We start from the raw sequence: 20028 nt of genomic DNA on the forward strand, positions 1-20028 counted from the left end.
AACTTATTTACCAAAGTACTGAAGACAAGAAACAATGGATGGAAACTAATGAAGAAGAGAAGCAACCTAGAAGGAGAAAATTCCTAACAGTAAGAACATTCAACCAGTGGAACTAATTGCCTTCAGAAGTTGTGAGTGCCCCACCACTGAAGGCTTTTAAGAAGAGACTGAACAACCTTTTGTCAGAAATAATATAGGTCCCTTCCATGAGTAGTGAGTTGGACTAGATAACATCCAAAGTCCTTTTAACTCTTACTGTTAACTTCATAAGATTATGCTTTAAGTATATGTATAGATAGGAAAAGAAAAGGGTAGAGGAACTTCTTCCTCCATTGTGTGCAACTATCATAAATATGACGCAGTTGCCAAGTGTCTAAATTTTGATCACATGACAGGATGCTGCAATAGTCATAAGTATGAAAAACAGTCATGTCATTTTTTTCAATGCCATTGTAACTTCAAACGGTCACTAAATGAATGGTTGTGAGGACTATCTGTAGTGACAAGGTCTGCCATAATTGGGGAAAGGAAAAGACACCTGGAAAGCCAATAAAAACATTTTAAAAAGAGACTGGAGAGGAAGAGAAAAAATGAACAATAAATAAAGGGGGAAAGTGTTGCAAATATAAAATAGCAGACTTGCTATCAGGTGCAAAGAATCAGGGCCTTTTGTTAAGTTGCAGTTCAAATTTATTGCTCAAGCTTATACATAAGAATCTTGTCAACTAAAGTTCAGTACTAAATTAGCACCAGATATGGGAATTCAAGAAGGGCTGGTCTTAGATCATTTGTGGGAATGTAAAAATGCTAGCTGATGACTTGCTTAACTCCACCTTCAGTTCTGTCTGCTCTTCTACACTTGCAAATTTAATCAATATTCTAACACTGAAAATTGATCAACATAGTCCATTAATTTCACTCCTTCTCTTTAGTATCTAAACAGTGACAAAATTAACAAATTCCTTTATTTTATGACAAAAGAGCATAGCCAAATCTAAATTAGATGGTTGATCCCTAATATTGCAGTGCTGTTCACAATTGCAAAGATGGATTCCCCCTTCTCAACCACTTTAAGAAAAGAAAAGCAGATGATAAAAAATATTCCCAGTTTATCTGGAGAGCAGGATGCGCTTTCAGTACAACATAAAGAAGATTAGGCTAAGCTCCATTCATTAGACAGTTGTATAAATTGTCAAATAATTCATTGCCTCGGCTCTGTTTAATGGGCTTTTTACCTACTGGTAGTAGATTGAGGAGCATACAATGATTCTAGAATGGGATACAAATATGCATTTTAGATTATCAAAATGTAGCATCTGTAGCTCAAGAGGAGTGAGATTCAGATTTGTCAGTGGGAACATTTTATTTTATTTACAATGTCCCTTGATACTACTAATTCTGGAAAATCAATAATTTTCTATATAACTTTCCCTACCACTGGCTTAATAAAAGATCTGGGTGGGCAGATTAATTACCAATCAAACTAATTTTATTTCTAAAATTGTATTTTACTGTACTATCTTCTTCCATTACATGCTTTAGCTTGATTTTTAGTTATATAGAGAAACACCAACTATTTTAAAAGACAAGATTTGAAGAAAATAAGATTAAATAAAAACTTACTTTGAGAGACGAGAGATCATCTTCAGATTCAATGAAGTCTTGAATAGTATTACCAACTGGAGTTAGCACACGATCAATTACATGAACAACACCATTTGTAGCAATTTGATTGCCATGGGTGACTCTGGCACAATTAACAGTCACAACCTAAATTGGAAGAATAGCATGAATTAATGTTTGTTATAAATTTGGCTTCCCAACTTTTACCAAACAAGCTTTACATAATCTTTTTTTTCCAATTAATTTTATAACTTGCTTATGAAACTTGTGCTGTTTGTTTTTAAAAGTTCAGGGAACAATATAGCTGGAACATATTTTGTAACATAGCCCTTTAAGTTACACTTCATTTTGTGTGACTAAAAAAATGATAGCAATCATAATTACTGAACTGCTTTCATGTAGATTGTTGTCTGAATACTAACCCAAGGATTCTAGTAAGATGTGTAACTTAATTAGGCTCAATGAGAGTTTACCAGTATTTGAAGTGCATCAACACCGTGTCCATGGGACAACTACAGTAATAAATATCAATAGAGGGTCCCTCAAATGAAGTTCTTTGGACACCATTTTTACATATTTTAAGTACACAGGAGTTTTAAAATATTGGTTTTTTTATTATTTTGTATGCTGTTTTCTATTTTTGAAAATCATCTTAACATAATAATATATGACATCTTATATGAACAAATTACTCATATGAATTTCAAGGGAAATTTAAACTAGAACACTGAATCTTAGATCTCTTTCCAAAATGTATGATGTAAGTGGTACAAGCCACATCCTAATGTCCATTTATGTTATACAGATAAGCTTACCCCATTGGGATAGTGATTTATATGCAGGTTTTGATTGTTGTACATAGACACCAGAGTCATGCCATTCCGAAGGTCCTTTGTCAACATCCGTTTGTTTACCATATGGTTGTGGAGAGCATTATACAGTTCGATGTTTACATTTTCAATCAGACCATTGTAGATTTCCTGGAGGCAGGGTAGTTGAAATCAGGGAGATATTCCATTAATATTATTTCAGTTAGCTAGTGAGGTATTTTTGACTACTCTCTGAATCTTCTGACTTACCAGCATACCAGTAATTTCACTAATATAGCCACTACATGCCAACAATAACAAGTGGCTAAACATTTCCTTCTTTGAGAATAGCTTCAACTTTCTGCTCCAGCCTACAGCCCTGATATTTTCTGGACACCTCACATTTAAGTACAAAGCAGGCAACCTGAGAAGATCAGCCACATGCTACTACTGCTGCCTACCTACTTTATTTCAGTTTCCTACTTCTTCTACTAAGCATGCTCTTCTTACAGCTCATTTTCTTGGTAATCTTTACATTTTTTATATCCCCTTTTTTCCATCTAGCTTTTCTCCTTCAAAAAAAGTTTATTTATATCCACTTCCACCTTTTCTATTCCTTCCTACCTCATTAGTAAAGATTTTCTTAGATCAGAGGTATCAAACTGGATATCTTCGCAGGCCAGCTCAGCATTGTAGTTCTCCTCCGCTGGCTGGAGAGAAGGGACAAGCACTTCCTGCACTTTGCTGGCCAAAATGGGCAACGGGAGGGGGGGAGTGACCCATTTTGGTCAGCAGAGTGTTGCAGGAGGCCGTCCAGGCTGAAAATGGGGCATGGGAGGCAACGTGCACTCCCCGCGCCCCATTTTGGCTGTCAGAGGCACCGTGGGCTAATTATTCGCTATTTTCAGACCGGCCCCATGGGCTAGATTTAAAGAACCTGCAGGTCAGTTCTGGCCCGTGGGCCTTGAGTTTGACACCCCTGTCTTAAATCAACCTGCCATTATACTTGCCAACTCAACACTGTCCTTCATATCATTATTATTCCACTGTCAGAAACTGTGTAGTCTCTTAAACTTTGTCCTCTTTAATTTAGTCTACACCTAGCTTCTTATATTCATTTAATGTATCAACGCTGGGTAATTGGAAAAGCCTAAAATCTGGCAAAATAAGCCTTTACTGAGCATTCTCTCCATTTCAGTATTGATTCCATTTTCTAAGATTTAATGAAAACCTCAGGGAGGATCATGGGCTCTCCCTATATAATCTTAGGGCTTTTCACTTTAGGTAGAAACATAGGAATCAGCAATTGGATAACATAATCATAATTTTACTTGTTACATGGTACATTGGGAAAGACATGATTAGTTGTCACAATAATATATTTTATTACAATAAAATAGACTATAAACACATTTTCTGCAGCCTAATCTTGTGAATTTCAAAGTGTGCCTTTCTGAAGCCAGAAGATGTATTATAGAAGCTACTGTGAAAATCCAACTCTAAGTTATGTTCCAGCTATCTTACCTCATGCTGCAATGCTGAACACTGGTTATTTAGAGTTATGTGTGTACGCGCAAGTGAATTTGCAAATATATGTGTATAAAGTTAACCAGAATCAATAATTCCAATAATATATACAAAAGCTGAGTGTTAGTATTTCTTCATTCATAATTTATTCGTCTATAAATTTTTTAGCATTAAACATTTCTTTAAAAATCAAAATTGATATAATTACACGATCTAAAAGATTCCAAGCTTCATTGCTTGGTGCAAATAATGTGTAAGAGCCAGGTCCTTCAATTTCTTCCTTCAGTTTCGATATCTCAGAATAACGTTGAGTGGAGGTAGCTCCTACTATGCCCAAAGTACCAAATATGTGGTCTATTGGAGCCACTGAAAAAGAAAAATAACTTATAGTTATAAAATCCTTTTCTAAATTAGTTGCTCTTTTTCTAATGAATTATTAATGGAATTTACTTAAGTATTGAGGTGGTTCCTCTTTTAATGTGCAGATTTTAATGCAAATAAAGTTCCTTAGGACTTTTTGTGTTAATCCATTACTTCAGTAACCTGGAATTTCTTGTGGCCTGTAAAATCCAAGGAAGTAGACAGGACAATATTGTAAATTATCCTCTGCTTTGTGCAAGCTTGATCTGTGCTTATCTTGGTCCAACTTGCACATGGCAGAGGATCATCCAACTTCCTTTTTATTATGTCTATAAAGCTGCTGAATTATCCAACAGAAAAATATCACCAAGTTGCCAAGAATATCCAACTTTAAATCAACATTTCAGGCTGTAGAGGAGATACCACTGATGTCTTGCACAGTGTCTTGAAACTGTCAGGATTTCTGTCAGAAGTAGAATTGAACTCTGACAAGGTTCAAGTACAGTTTGTACATCAAAGCTCTCCATCAATAGCAATGTTGTCTCTGGACAAGCAGGCATTACCTTTGAAAGAACAGATTTATGATCTGGGATACTTCCGAATTCATGGCTTTTACTAGCTAAAAAGGCTTTGGGCCTGCTTTGGCACCTATTATGACGCTACTTAGCACAAGATGGCCTAGGTCTGTGATGGCGAACCTATGGCACAAATGCCAGAGGTGGCACACATAGCCTCTGTGTGGGCATGTGTCTTGGAGTCCCTGAAACTCAAAGACCAGCTGGCCGGTCCGCATCCACATGCCAGCCACCTGGTCTTCAGGTTTCCAGCAGACACAACTGGTCTTTGGGTTTCTGGAACACCGGTTTGCGCGAAGACCTGCTGGCTGGTGCACATGTATGCGTCGGAAATCAGAAGAGCAGCTGGCAATGGCTCGTGTGCCACAGAAAGGGCTCTGCATGCCAACTTTGGCATGCATGCCATAGGTTTGCCATCACGGATCTAGGGGGAATCTATTCCTAATGTTCTACCATTGGGAAATAAAGGGAGCTGAAACAATGAGACTGCTGGTTGCAACACCAATACCCTGGAATAGCGTTTCTGTAAAGTTCAGTCTGGAACCATCGTCTGATTCATTAAAGGATAAAAAATAGAGCTGTTCTAGGGTGGTGTTGAAGTCCACACATCTTCAAGTTGCCAAGGTTGAGAAACTCTGTTCTAGGGCATCTTTTAATTTTTTCAAGACAGTCTTCTATTTCTATAGATGTTTTAAATTTGTCAAAATAATTATGGTGAATACAAAAGTAAAAATAAATAAATTGGGTTGAGAAAATAGTTCCAATGATAATACCTGCAGGACAGCCTCGTTCTCCTTCCATCTTCATATAGCCAGGGCAGCACTCATATAAAACCGTCCTGCAGAGTACCAATGCAATATTATTTGATCTTACTAGGTCTTACTATTTATTTAGTATTCCTTTTAATATAAACATATTTGAAGTGGATTAGAGGAAGTATATATAGATAGATAAGACTATATAAAAATATAGAATTTATAAAATATATAAAAACAAAATGCATAATAAAAAACTATATTAAAGCAACAATAAGAACAGATGAATTAAAAGCCTGCAATCAGAGTAAAAGCTAGGAACATATCTTTCAGAGATCCTGGAACACCGGGGAACTACCAGAGGACTGGAAAAGAGCTGATGTGGTTCCCATCTTCAAAAAAGGAGGGGGGAAAAAGATCCAGGAAACTACAGACCTATCAGCCTGACCTCAATACCAGGAAAGATTCTGGAAAAAATAATCAAGCAACAAATTAGCGAACACCTAGAAGCAAACAAAGTAATAGCCAAAAGCCAACATAGGTTTGTCAAAAACAGATCATGCCAGACTAATCTTATTGCATTCTTTGATAATGTGACAAAATTAGTGGACCAGATGATTGCCGTCCATACGGCAATAGTAAGCCATTTGATAAGGTAGACCATAACCTACTACTAGATAAAGTAGAAGAATGTGGGTTAGACAGCATCACCACCAGATGGATTGGTAACTGGCTGACCAACCGCACTCAACATGTAGTCCTCAATGGAACTGAATCTACATGGAGGGAAGTATGCAGTGGAGTACCCCAAGGCTCTGTTTTAGGCCCAGTACTCTTCAACATCTTCATCAATGATTTGGATGAGGGAATAAATGGGGAATTCATCAAATTTGCAGATGATACCAAGCTGGCAGGAATAGCCAACACTCCAGAAGATAGGCTTAAGATACAGAAGGATCTTGACAAACTTGAACATTGAGCACTATCTAATAAAATGAAATTCAGAGTACATTTAGAGTAAGATTCTACATTTAGGCAACAAAAATGAAATGCACAGGTACAGTATAGGTGGTACCTTGCTCAGTAGTAGTAACTGTGAAAGGGATCTTGGAGTCCTAGTGGACAACAATTTAAATATGAGCCAGCAGTGTGCAGCAGCTGCCAAAAAAGCCAACACAGTTCTAGGCTGCATAAATAGAGGGATAGAATCAAGATCACGTGAAGTGTTAATACCACTTTATAATGCCTTGGTAAGGCCACACTTGGAATACTGCATTCAGTTCTGGTCGCCACAATGTAGAAAAGTTGTGGAGACTCTAGAAAGAGTGCAGAGAAGAGCAACAAAGATGTGTAGGGGACTGGAGACTAAAACATATGAAGAACGGTTGCAGGAATTGGGTATGTCTAGTTTAAGAGAAAGAAGGACTAGGGGAGACATGATAGCAGTGTTCCAATATCTCAGGGATTGCCACAAAGAAGAGGGAGTCAAACTATTCTCCAAGGCACCAGAGGGTAGAACAAGAAGCAATGGGAGAGAAGCAACTTAGAACTGAGGAGAAATTTCCTGACAGTTAGAACAATTAATCAGTGGAACAGCTTGCCTCCAGAAGTTGTGAATGCCCCAACACTGGAAGTCTTTAAGAAGATGTTGGATAGCCATCTGTCTGAAACGGTATAGGGTTTCCTGCCTAGGCAGGGGGTTGGGCTAGAAGACCTCCAATGTCCCTTCCAACTCTGCTATTGTATTGTATAACAAGAGCGACACACAGAGTAAAAGTAACAGACAATTAAAAAAGGGGTCCTGGATTTCCACAAGGAGGATAAATACGGTAATCATTATTGAAAACCCTGTATCTGAAATCCCAATAATATATATTGTGCATTTAATTTTCTTTGAGATGCTCTCTAAGCCAGTTTGCAGTACTTAGAGAGCCTTATTTTACCATTTATTAAATAACATTTTGTTCTCAAAATGGGGCATGTCATTACTTAATTGCTCAGTATTCCTTCAGTACTCTGATTACGTTCAGGACCATATCCTTGAACAAAAGAACCTCCTAAATTCCAATAGTCATCCTCCTTCAAGTCATTTACCCAATTTCAATTCTATTTTGCAGCAACAGAGTTGGAAGCAACAGTTTTGTTTTGCAGTTCTAACATTTTATAGCAACAATCAAAACAAGTCAGTCTTTATTAGTCATTATAAGTTCAAAATAAATACAGTTTTCAATATATAAATGTTGTACAACTCAAGGAATTCTAGGTTCACATAACCTAGATGGAGCTTTTATGTCATTCCAGTAAAGATTAACTTTAATTTATAAAATTTGTTCTCTGAAATATATGCAGATAGTCCTTGTTTATTGACAGAAACTGAGACTGGGAATGCAGTCATAAGGCACAACATTATGTGACTTTGCAACAAACAAAATCAATGGGAAAGCTGACAGGAATTAACAAAATGTTGATCATGTGTCTATGTGATGCTGCAATGTGATTGCAACAGAGGGGGTATTCAGCAGGTTCTGACCAGTTCTGAAGAACCGGTAGCAGAAAATTTGAGTAGTTTGGAGAACCAGTAAATACCACCTCAGACTGGCCCCACCCCCATCTATGCCTCCTTAGTCCCAGCTGATCGGGAGGGGTGGGGATTTTGCAGTAATCTTCCCCTGGAGTGGGGTGAGAATGGATATTTTATAGTAACCTTCCCCTGCCACACCCACTAAGCCACAACATGCCCACCAAGCCATGCCCACTAACCACTCCCACAGAACCAGTAGTAAAAAAAATTGAATCCCACCACTGGATTGCAAACAGATTGTCACATGCCCAAATTGCAATCAGATGACCACAAGGATACTACAGTAGTCACAGCTACAAGGACCCATCAAAAATACCTCTCAGGATTGTATGAATAAGTTTGAATGGTTGCCAGATGAGTGATCATTCAACAAGGGCTATCTGTTCATTTATTTCCATCTAAATAGTACCATAAAAATCAAGCTGGTTCTGTTACACAGACGCTATAGGTAACCCACACAAAATCAATGAATAAAATTATAAGATATTGTTATAATTATAGTTAATAGTCTTGAACAAGACTTACGCTTTCTTTCCACAGATGGCTCCCTGGTACCAGTTCCTGCACGTGCTGAAATATTTCTTATGGGTTCCCATAACTTGCTGGAGAGCACAGACATTTGGCCTGGAAGAAAGAGAAAAGGGTCTATGTGATACATTCCTTTACAACTTGAATGTTTACTTACCGGTACTTACAATATTTATATATTGCCTTTATGGTTGTGAAAGTTAGACCTTTAAAAAGCAAGAGGGGAAGAAAAATCAACTTATTTGAGGTGTGGTGCTGGAGAAAGCTCTGCATATTCCTTGGACAGTTAAGGTGACCAGCAAGCAATGGCAGAGTCCTTCAAATATGCATTTCTCATAAATATTTCTATGTACAAGTTGAATAGTATAGGTAACAGGATGCAACCTCACTGAGTGCTTTTTCCAATTCCAAACCATTTTGTGTCTCCATATTCCGTTCTTATAGTGGCTGCCTAATCAAAGTACAATGACTGAATGAGCTGGATTTGGTGTGGTGATATTGCCAGTTCTTTGAGGCAGTTTCAAGGCTTGTCATGGTCAACATATTTGTAAGCTTTTGTGTAGTCAATGAAGAACATATAGAAGTCTTTATGGTATTTCTCTACTTTTCCCCTCATCCAACGCAGATTGGCAATATGATCACACATTCCTCTCCCTTTCCAAAATCCTGCTTGTAGATCAGGCAGTTCTCTGTTGGCAGTTGGATTCAAGCATGACTGGATGATCTTCAAAATAATTTTACTCACATGTGATATCAAGGCTATGGTTTAGTGGTTGGAAACTGTCTTACATATCACTTTTCTTTGGTATTGGAATAAATATCAACCTTTTCCATTCTTTTGGCCACTGACCAGACTTCCACATACTTTGGCAAAGTGCTGTCAGTGCTTTTGTTGGCAGTGGTCTCAGCAATTCAGCAACTTTGTGGTTAGGCAACTGGTTGAGTGCCCACACTACTTCCTCCTCCAGGATACCTGGTTCCATTTCTGGTAGGTCAGCTTCTCTTCTTACGGCTTGGCCTTGTTTTCGTTTATGTAAAGATGTTCTACATAGTCATCTTTGTCTGAATGCTTGTTGGTCATGCAATTCCTGCCAATCATGTCCTCTGACCATAGCCTTTCCTACCATAAAGGGGTTTCTGGCCCTTTTTACATAAATGAAACTCTCTCTTGTATGACCTCTCATGGCTCCTTCCTCCATTTTTTTTACATTGCTCAACCCAGTACTTTTCTTTATATTTTCTTGCCTCTCTCTGGAACTTTGCATTTAGTTTTCTCATTACTATTGTAGCTTCTGATATCCATTTGGCCACTTTCATCGGTTTCTTGTATGTAATATATTTTTGGGCTACTTCAATAACAATTGTTTTTTATTTCTTCACATAACTTATTTGATTGTCTTTCTGTGATGTTAAGCAATTGAAATCTGTTCTTAACTTCAGTTACACATGCCAGGGGAATCTTCTTGACATAAAATTTCTGAATCATAGGTGGTCGTTTGAGTTCATGGTGGGACCCACAATCTGCACCAGGGAACATTTTCATGATAAGATGAAACGTTTCCACTTCTAATGGCAAAATACATAGTCAAAATAGTTTCAATGCTCTCCATTTGCTAAAATCCAAGTGTATAGTTGCCACTTGGATTGTCCCCCTCACCAAAAACTCCCACTTGTCTCTGCAAAGTTCATTATCCTTAGCTGATGTTCATGACATAGCTGAATAAGATGCTCTCCTGCCTCTTTTGTTTTTACAAGTTTTATTACATTTTTTTCTTTTTTCCAAGAAAATACTTTATGGACAGAGTGTTTACCAGGTGACATCTTATACATCACATTCATAATCATAGTTGCAATGTATTCTAATCTTCCCACTCTTATCAATATTCATCTCTTTTATATAATCCTTTGTCTTTTTCCATCAATTCATTTACTCTTACTTTGCTAAACACCTTTTTTGTCTTCAATTAATCACTGTTAATTCATCTTAACAAATAAATTATCGCAATATCTTTGCTATTCCCACTTCAGCAATATTAGTCTCTTTACATAGTTGTTTAACATTTCTTATTCAATTTTTACACATAGTTAACATCACTGTATGTCCTGTATTTCTTCTTCTTTTTTTACAGTTTTCCAGTTGTTTACCCTATTTCTTCTTCCCAAAAAATATCTCACAAATTCCCCTTCCCCAATCATTAATATTTTAAATTCCCAATATTAGATTACATTCAAAATTAATATTATTAAATTGTCTACTTTCACATTCCCATCCACTCATCTACCTTATTATATATATTTACTAATATTTATCCTATTATTATGCCTCTCTTCTATTGAGCTTTTCCTGATAATCCATCATCTCTTACTCTTTTAAGGATCCCATTTTAAGGTGATTTTTTTAATCTGCCTTTTATCCCGCTCTCTTGAAGTCTTATTTCCCTTTTTTATTTTTGTATGTGTTGCGCTTTCTCTCCTTTATCCCTTTCATCTCTTTTACTTGTATTATTTGTGCCCCCCTCACCAAAACTCCCACTTGTCTCTGCAAAATGTTTCCTTTTTTATCTCTTAAGTGGTTCTTTTTTGAGGAGGGTTTTATTTTCACCCCTCTCACCAAAACTTCCAGTTGTCTCTGCAAAATTGGTTCTCTTTTTATGTTTTAACTGCTTCTTTTGGGGGGAAGGCTTTCCCCCTTTCCTCTTTACTCTTTATACCTTTCTCTGAATTTGAAATTTTTTTTAGCATCAGAAATATTTCTGCATATATCTGAAACTCCATTTTATAACAATTTAAAAGGCTTTTACAACTGCCCCAATTATCTCTTTTCACAATTGACCCAAATTTAAAGTCTCTTAAGTTTCCTTGTTTTTCTTCTTTTCTTCAATTACTCCTCTTCTCTTCAAAGAAAGGTTGTTTTACTGAGTTAGTATAATCCAGTAGTAATCCAAGTCCAAAAATAGACAAATCCAGTTACAAATTACTTTCTTCAAATAGAACAGACAAGAAAAAAAAAACCAAGAAAAAAACACACAATCTTTAAATTTTCTCACAATTTTCAAATTGTCTTCTTCTGTATAGCCCAGGTCAGATCTTCCAGCTGCTGCTTCTCTTGTTGTGCCTATTAAAGTCTTAGTATATATTGCACTCACCAAGCCTGCTATGCTTTGAATATTATAGTACTTTTTTCCACCAGTAGATGCCACTCTGAATTTCTGTTCCATATAAGATAGTCTAAGAAATACGGCTGATTGTCAAAATATCCAGGGAGTTTAAAATATACATAAATAATGCTATTTTCTCCCGAAAATCATTTTTCTAGAATGTTTTACTTTCCCCAACGTTCCAAATGCAAGAATTCTTCTTGGGCTTTTTACTTTATAGTCTCAAATTCTCATTTTCTTTCCAAGTGCCAAATAGTCGCTTTTCTAAGCTCCGGAATTTCTTTTAAAACTCCAATTTTCAAAGTTCCAAAGAGTTTCTTAAGTGAGAGTTGCAGTTATTTCACCCAGTTCAAGCACTCCGTCCAAGCACTGCTCCAGCTCAGTTCTTAGGCTCGGTTGTCCTAACTTTGAGATGACCATAGGAAAATTGGCACCGCCCCTGCTGCCATTTGGGAGAATTGTTTCTGATCTAGCAAGGAAATTGCCAATTCCTCATGGTCCACGAAGGCCTCTCCTTTCTTCACCGTCCCTACAAGACAGTTATGGTCCAAAGGCCTCCTGGCAGCAGGTACTGGCTGAATTCTGCGGGGTTCTGTAAATTCTCCTGCCTCATTTGTTCAGCAAGGCCAAACTTGCTTATGATTTCTTCCATTTCTCCCACTTTTGCATTTAAATTTGCAATAATATAGAGAATGTCTTTTTTTGCTGTTTGTTTCAAAATTTCCTGAATTTCAGCGTAGAATTCTTTGATATTCTCTACTGCTGTGTTTGGAGTGGGAGTGTAAACTTGTCATGTTGTGAGATTTTCTGTTGATATGTCCTATCACTGACCGTTCAAAAACTTTCTATGGTTCTGCCAATTTTTTATGCAGTACAGTATGAAACTCATTCCTCTTCTTCTGATGGTATCATTGTCCAAGTAGCATACCATATGACCATCACAGTTGATGAAGCCACAGCCAATCCAATGAACTTCACTGACACCTAGTATATCAATGTTGAGTCTATTCATTTTGTTCTTAACAATGTTTAGCTTTTCTAGATTTAAGTCATTGACTGTCAGCCTCTGCTACACTTGCTTACCAGCTGCCATAGGAACAGGGAGGGTGGGGGCATGGTATTGGGGAAGGAAATTATATTCTACTGGAGGAGTCTTGTTCTCACCATCTTCTGCACATGCTGGTGGCTGATGTTTGGACTTGGTCAAGGCCAACCGTCTTGCATACCAACTTCATGAGGCTGTTTGAAGATGCACCCCACATGACACCTTCAGGAGTTGCAGATTGGACACTGGTTGGGGAATTGGGGGGAGGGTGCTGGGTAAACGTTTGATATGCATATGTTCCCACCTTTCTGGCTCAGATCTTGCTTTCCTTTTGCTGTTTTCACTTCATATCTAGTAAAAGTACTTTATCTATATTCAAATGGAGTTGAGGCTTTTCTTTCTTGGATATTGAAGGAGGCATGCCTGACATTGACATTCCATTTTCCTAATTTGAAGAGCTTTGAACAGTGGAGAGATCTCTTTTCACTAGGAACTGTGTCAACAATTGAGGGGGGGATTAGGATTTACCCTATCTACATCCTGAATGATCCTGCTACTATAATCGTCTCTTTGCTCTTCCCCTGTAGCTTTATTGATTAGAAAACCATTTGTCTGAAGTGGTGTAGGATTTCCTGCCTAAGTAGGGGGTTGGACTAGAAGAATTCCAAGGTCCCTTCCAACTCTGTTATTCTATTCTATTATTAGTACCTCCCAGCCTGGGGAACTCACTGTTCTTTCATATTTTTGAGTTGATCCATAAAAATAATCATTGTACTGTTTTAACGGGGTCATCTTCAGAAAATTGTACACCATTTTACTATTATACAGTAATAATGCTGGCTCTAGGCAACACTGACTGAGGGTGCTCCTATACTGCTGATGAGAAGACTTACATTTTTAGAATGATTCAGAAGGAGGGCAGCATTGGCACCCTTGAAACTTTGGAATCTTAGACTATTGCATACTAGACCTTAGTGTAATGCCCATTCTTCATTGTACAATTTAAAATACAATAAAACATAAGCAAATAAAAGTATATTAAAATATTTCAGTTGTATTAAACAGAAACCAGGTATTTGATAGATACACCGTAGAGGCAGAAGTGTGAAAATAATAGTCCTGTATAATCAAAGAGCAATGTTAAAGTTTATCAAAGAACTGCTCCTCCTAGACAATTAATATGAATTTGGCCTATGTCTAGCAACTAGAGGCATGCCTATACCAGCCTAAACTAGGCAATAGGAGCTCAATAGATCCCACCCTGGACTGCATCACTAACAATATCACGACTAAAGCAGCTGAATCATATACATGGCAAAAATTGTCTTGCCACTGCAAAAGCAGCCTCAAAAGTGGTATGCTCCACTTTCTGCAGCACAATCCACACTGAACAGCTCATCTGTCTCTCAATTATTCTCCTTTTTTCCAAATGCTGTTAGACTGTATTTTTGTTGTTATCTGTACATTCAGCAGAGGAATTATGAAAAGTGAATTTTCTTTCTTTCTTTTCTTTTCTTTTTTTTTAAATCAGTGGAAATAAATAAGAGTACAGCTGATCTAGGCAACAGCTTGCGGGCCACCGGTGGCACTCATCCCATAGGTTCACCATCACAGTTTTAGAAGACCTGCAAGGTTCCTTCCAGCTCTATTCTGATTGATTGATTCATTCATTGAGATGGATTTATTTATTTCCAGCCAATTTCTGCATGGAAGACATGGCTAAAGGTCCAAAGCTCAGGGAATCATCCAATCACTTCCCCTTTGATTTGTCCTACATGAAAACTACATGAAAACTGTAAGGCATGTAGTCTAGTAACTCAAGCATGAATAGGGCATTAGTGAGGGCAATGCAAAATTTCTGATACCTCAGAGCCTTGCAGCAAAACACTTTAATTTGGCTGTGAGTGAGTGGAATCTACTGGGCAGGGAGCAAATAGCAAAAACAATATTGTGGCCTTTACATAACATGTTTCAGCCCTCTTACTTGTGCATGTATGCAAAAGGCCGAGCTTGTGTCATAGTGCAATGCTGCTTTCATCATTTTTATGAAAGCTTCCAATTCTAAGGGTGCAGAATTAGTTACTCTGACTCCATATAATAAATAATTAAATAAGATGTCAACATAAAATGCCACATGGGACTTTGATAAGGCCATGTTTGGTTACTTGCTGGAATTATCACTCTTTTCTGTTGTCTCCGTAATGTGTTTTTTCATTCTGAGATTGTTTTGGATCGCAAACTATAATAGTCAATTGTTTTCTTGTAATTTCTTTCATTCTGAAGTTGTTTCTCTTATATTCTTGTTTTCTCATACCTAAATGACTAAAGGCTAGAGATCAATAATGACTTTTTCATAGTATGTAAGGCTAGACCTACAAAGCAGGCAATGACAGACATTTCTGAAAATCCTTGCCAAGTAAACGATAGGGACTTATCCAGGCAATCTTCAAGAATCAGGCACAATTGAACAGAATAAAGGCTAAATATTACAGTGCAAAGTCATCTTGCTATTATTGTGCCATCCAGATACTTAGAAAATTGACTCTTAATCTTTCATACATACATATAGTTGTGGCAGTGCCATTCTATTAAATAATAGTATCATCATCCCTGACTGGACAATTATTCCCATCCATAGATTCTGCTTGTTTTGTTTGTTTTCAGGTTTTGTTTGTTTTCCGATAAAATGGGTCTGTACTTCTGTGATACTATTCTAAAACCAGAATTGGAATAATTCACACCTAGATAAGATTAGGAATAAGGATACATCCATAGCACAGATAGCAATAGCAGTAGACTTATATACCGCTTCATAGGCCTTTCAGGCCTCTCTAAGCGGTTTACAGAGAGTCAGCATATTGCCCCCAACAATCTGGGTCCTCATTTTACCCACCTCGGAAGGATGGAAGGCTGAGTCAACCCTGAGCCGGTGAGATTTGAACAGCTGACCTGCTGATCTAGCAGTAGCCTGCAGTGCTGCATTTAACCACTGCGCCACCTTGGCTCTAGGGATGTCAAACTGGATTTCTTCAAGGGACATATCAGCACGGTAATTCTGCTCCACCGGCCGGCAGGGGGGGGGACAGAGGGATGGATGCCTCCTGCAGCACTTTATCAGCCAAAAACAGGCCGCGCAGAGGCCCCACAAGGCCTCCGCAAGGCCCATTTCCAGCTGGCAGAGTGCTGCTGGAAGCTGGGAAGGTTGAAAACAGGCCTCGCCGGGGCCTCACAGTCTAATTTTGGCCAGCAGAATGCTGTAGGAGACAGTGGAGGCTGAAAATGGGGCGCGGGGGGAACCGGCCCACAGACATTGAGTTTGACACCCCTGGCATAAACTGAAGTGAATGATTGAGTCCTGGACTACATTTTATGGCTTGGTAATATTAATAACTATGAGAGGGTTTGAGGTGTCCCAGTGGACCACCAATTATGTATCAGCCACCAATATGCTGCAGCTGCCAAAAAGGCCAATGTAGTCCTAGGCTGCATTAACAAAGGGATAGCATCAAGAGCACAATGTTTTATAATGCGTTAGCATGGCCACACCTGGAATACGGTGTCCAGTTCTGGTCGCCACAATACAGAACAGATGCTGTAACCATAGCCTGAATGCAGAAAAGAGCAAAAAAGATGATCTGGAGGCTTAACTGTATGATGAATAGTTAAGGGAATTAGGCATGTTCATTATGTATGCATGTGCTTGCCTCCAGAACTTGTGGTACTCCATCACTGGAGGTTTACAAGAAGAGACTTGCCAGACATTTGCCTGAAATGGTCCCTCTCAACCTTATTTTTTCTATTTTCTACGTTCTAGCCTATCAAGGAGAAGAATTAGGGGTGACATGATAGCTGTCTTCCAGTACTTAAGGGAATGTCACATAGAAGAAGGGATTGACTTATTCTCCAAAGCACCTGAAGGCAAGAAAAGAAACAATTGGTAGAAGATATTAAAGAGAGATCCAATCTGGAACTAAGGAGAAATTTCCTGAGAGTGAGAACAATTAAACACTGGAACAGCTTGTCTCCCAGAGTTGTGGTGCTCCATTTCTAGAAGTTTAAAAAAAAAAAAAAGATTGGACAGCCATTTGTCTGGGATGGTATAAGGAATCCAGCCTTGGGCAAGGGGTTGGACTAGAAGACCCCAAGGTCCCTTCCAGCCCTATGATTCTGTGAAATGCCTCCGAAGGTAGAGGTCCACTTTGTCCTTATTATACTCACAAGTATTTAATAAAAATGGATACAGCCTTCTTTCTGCAGAAATGATAGTTTGGTAACATGAACATATATCAACTCGCCAGCATGTAAACTTGTGATTAATGTTGGAGTTTGATATAAAATGGACAGCTATATAAATGTTGCAGAAGCCAATCTGGGTCAGTCACTGGGATCAGAGGTTTTGTCTGACCCAGATTGGATCCTGCAACATTATCCTAGGACATCACCTTTGTTCGTATATAAATGTTTTAAATAATAAAATAAAAGTAAAATTATAAAAGAATGGTAAATATTTTGCTTCTCATTTTCCCCATTGGAAATATTTATAGTATATAATTAATTTGGTTGATTTGATTGCCCATGTTTGAAATAAAATCAAAAACCCAAAATAAATAATTTCACAACTAAATAAAAATGTAATATTTGAATGAATATTAATAATAATATTAATAATATTAATATGAATTATTTTAATCTGAAAAACTAATTTTCTCTATATGTAATGACAGACTATTCCTTTTTAGTAATTTCAAACAACATTGTTATAAATTTAAATGTTTCTTTTATATAAAAATGCATTTGCTATTTAATCCTTCATTTTTCATTTTTGCCAAGTATGTGAATATTGTATATATTGTAACTAGAAATACACAAACATAAAAACATTATATATGTATTTAATACTTTATTTAATTAAATGCATTTCATTCTGAATTTCTTGTGTCAAAATTTTGATAAAACTCAATTATTAACCAATACTTTTGCCACATGGCTATAGTTTAAGCAAAATTTAAAAGAAACCCCAAAAGAAACGATTCATTTGTAAAGCAAAAGTGATAATTTTAATAATAGGTAATGACTTTATCTTATCACATCTATTGATAAACAACACCTTTGTAGAAAACCTGTGTAAGTTTTAAAATTTAAAAAAAAGTATTCTGGAGTCATATTAACAAACCTCAGCTGATTAATAAGAAAAAAATAGTAAGCATTTTGTTTAAACTCTACAAAACTTAGAAGACTGAACAATAATTTTTATTCATGTGAAACATATTGCTTACCCTTGATCACGTGCCCTGATTCGACTGTGGGTCAAAATCTTGTCATAATGAGCAGTGTAAGATTCTGCTAGATGAAAAACTGGCATGAAACAAATAGTGACTGTAGCAACCCACAGGAAGTCCATGTTTCTGTCTCTCTGTTTCTTGAGCGTCTGAGAAGAGAACTGGCAAAGACTCTAGAGAGCTCAAAGTTTATATCCAAGATGCAAGGCAGAGGGAGGAGAAAATATATCAACCTGAAACTTTGAACCACCCTCTGAGAAAGACGAACATCAGATGATTGTAACCATTTCTGTATGTATGTGAATTTCAAAGCAATCTATTCATTTTGACAGCTGCCATAAAATTAATTAGCGTTTAGATTTAACTAGAGTTTATAATGCAGAAAATTTAAAGATTCTGGATAGCCTCACAAGTTCAACTGACAATGTTTTTCCACACACTGATATATAAAATTACTGGATAAAGAACAATGAGTTACCGGTTTTTTTAAACATAGTTCTCTAGGAGATATGAGTCTTCATTCTGCCTATAGAAAGTAGAAATGCCACATTACTTTATAGTAGAAGCATTTTAATTCTCCTCATCCAGAAGGATCAAAACAAAGTTAGTGCTAGTAGTCGCCTTGATGTACTAATCAATGTACTTTTTCTATGTAAAATAACAAAGGAAAATATGATAGTTTAAGGGGAAGCATGCTATCTGGGAACCATCAGCTGAAATAGTTAATTTTAGGATAATTATTCAATATATTCATCCAAATTTGATAAAACACATGTTTTTATTAGTAATTCCAACAACAGTAATAAATATTTAGTAATGTGTTGTAAACAGTTGTAAAAGATTATAATAATATTTACAATAAGTCAATGAAAAACTAGGAATACTGGTGCTCATAGTTTTCATAACTGAATCAAGACATTTCTAAATTGCTTAGGAACTGATTTCACAATTTCATATGGAGGCAGGAGTTGACCAAGCCAAGAGTTTTTCAAAACATCTGTTTCATGGAAATTTAGGGTTCCATAAAAGTCTCCTGGACAGTGGGTGGAGTTCATTTGAATGCAGCCAAATTTCTCATAGACTTTGAAATTTTTTCAGTACTTTAAGGACTTACAATAATCTGTTACACACTAATAAACTAGGAACATAAAGTATATCTCTTCTATAGTTGAAGACGCTTTGACTGTGATATGCATATAGAATCAGAATAATAGAATAACAAGTTGGAAGAGACCTTGGAGATCTTCTAGTCCTGTGATGGCGAACCTATGGTATGTGTGCCAGAAATGGCACACAGAGCCATCTCTCCAGGTTTGTGGAGTGGTCACCCATTGCTCTTCCAGGTTCTGGAGTGCTGGCCAGCTGGTCTTCATGTGTGCAGGAGCACCAGAAACCAAAAGAACAGCCACCTGGTGTGCATGTGCATGCCAGGAAGATGATTTTCTGGTTTCCGGTGAATGCATGTGTGCTGGCCATCTGGTCTTCCAGTTTCTGGTGTGAATGCATGCGCAAAGACCAGGTGGCTGATGCATTGGAACCCAGAAGAGCAAGAAGGACAGAGCTGGCAGCCATGATGGGCCATAGCTTCCCTCTTTCCCTGCCCAAACATACTTCTTGAGCAGCCCTCCAGCCCACAGCACTGATGCAAGTCCGCAATCCAGAGTGCCTGGCCAGCTTGGGCACACAGGGCAGCAGGGCAGGGTTAGCTGGCTGGGCAGCCAGCTGCCCAACCCACTGCTCCTACCACTGCAAGGGGGAATTAGCAGTTCTCACGCTGCCACTACCAGC

General features: G+C 37.6%; 1 protein-coding gene across 3 annotated transcripts in view; it reads right to left on the bottom strand.

Moving 5' to 3' along the window:
- The window catches only part of POSTN (periostin), a 60646-nt gene extending 42235 nt beyond the window's left edge, over window positions 1-18411 (bottom strand). For all 3 annotated transcript variants that reach the window (XM_087716564.1, XM_014057801.2, XM_087716563.1), the window contains exons 1-6: window positions 18238-18411; window positions 8756-8854; window positions 5668-5732; window positions 4168-4325; window positions 2439-2603; window positions 1624-1770 (exon numbers count right to left, since the gene is read on the bottom strand). In XM_087716564.1, coding sequence (XP_087572690.1) covers window positions 1624-1770; window positions 2439-2603; window positions 4168-4325; window positions 5668-5732; window positions 8756-8854; window positions 18238-18362 — 759 coding nt within the window. In that variant the 5' untranslated portion in view covers window positions 18363-18411. The remainder of the gene's footprint in view (window positions 1-1623; window positions 1771-2438; window positions 2604-4167; window positions 4326-5667; window positions 5733-8755; window positions 8855-18237) is intronic.
- Between the last annotated feature and the right edge of the window lie 1617 nt (window positions 18412-20028).

The sequence above is a fragment of the Thamnophis sirtalis genome, unplaced genomic scaffold (assembly GCF_051295495.1).
Source record: "Thamnophis sirtalis isolate CommonGarterSnake01/CBP01778 unplaced genomic scaffold, rThaSir2_p1.2 scaffold_5, whole genome shotgun sequence".
NCBI classification, from domain to species: Eukaryota; Metazoa; Chordata; class Lepidosauria; order Squamata; family Natricidae; genus Thamnophis; species Thamnophis sirtalis.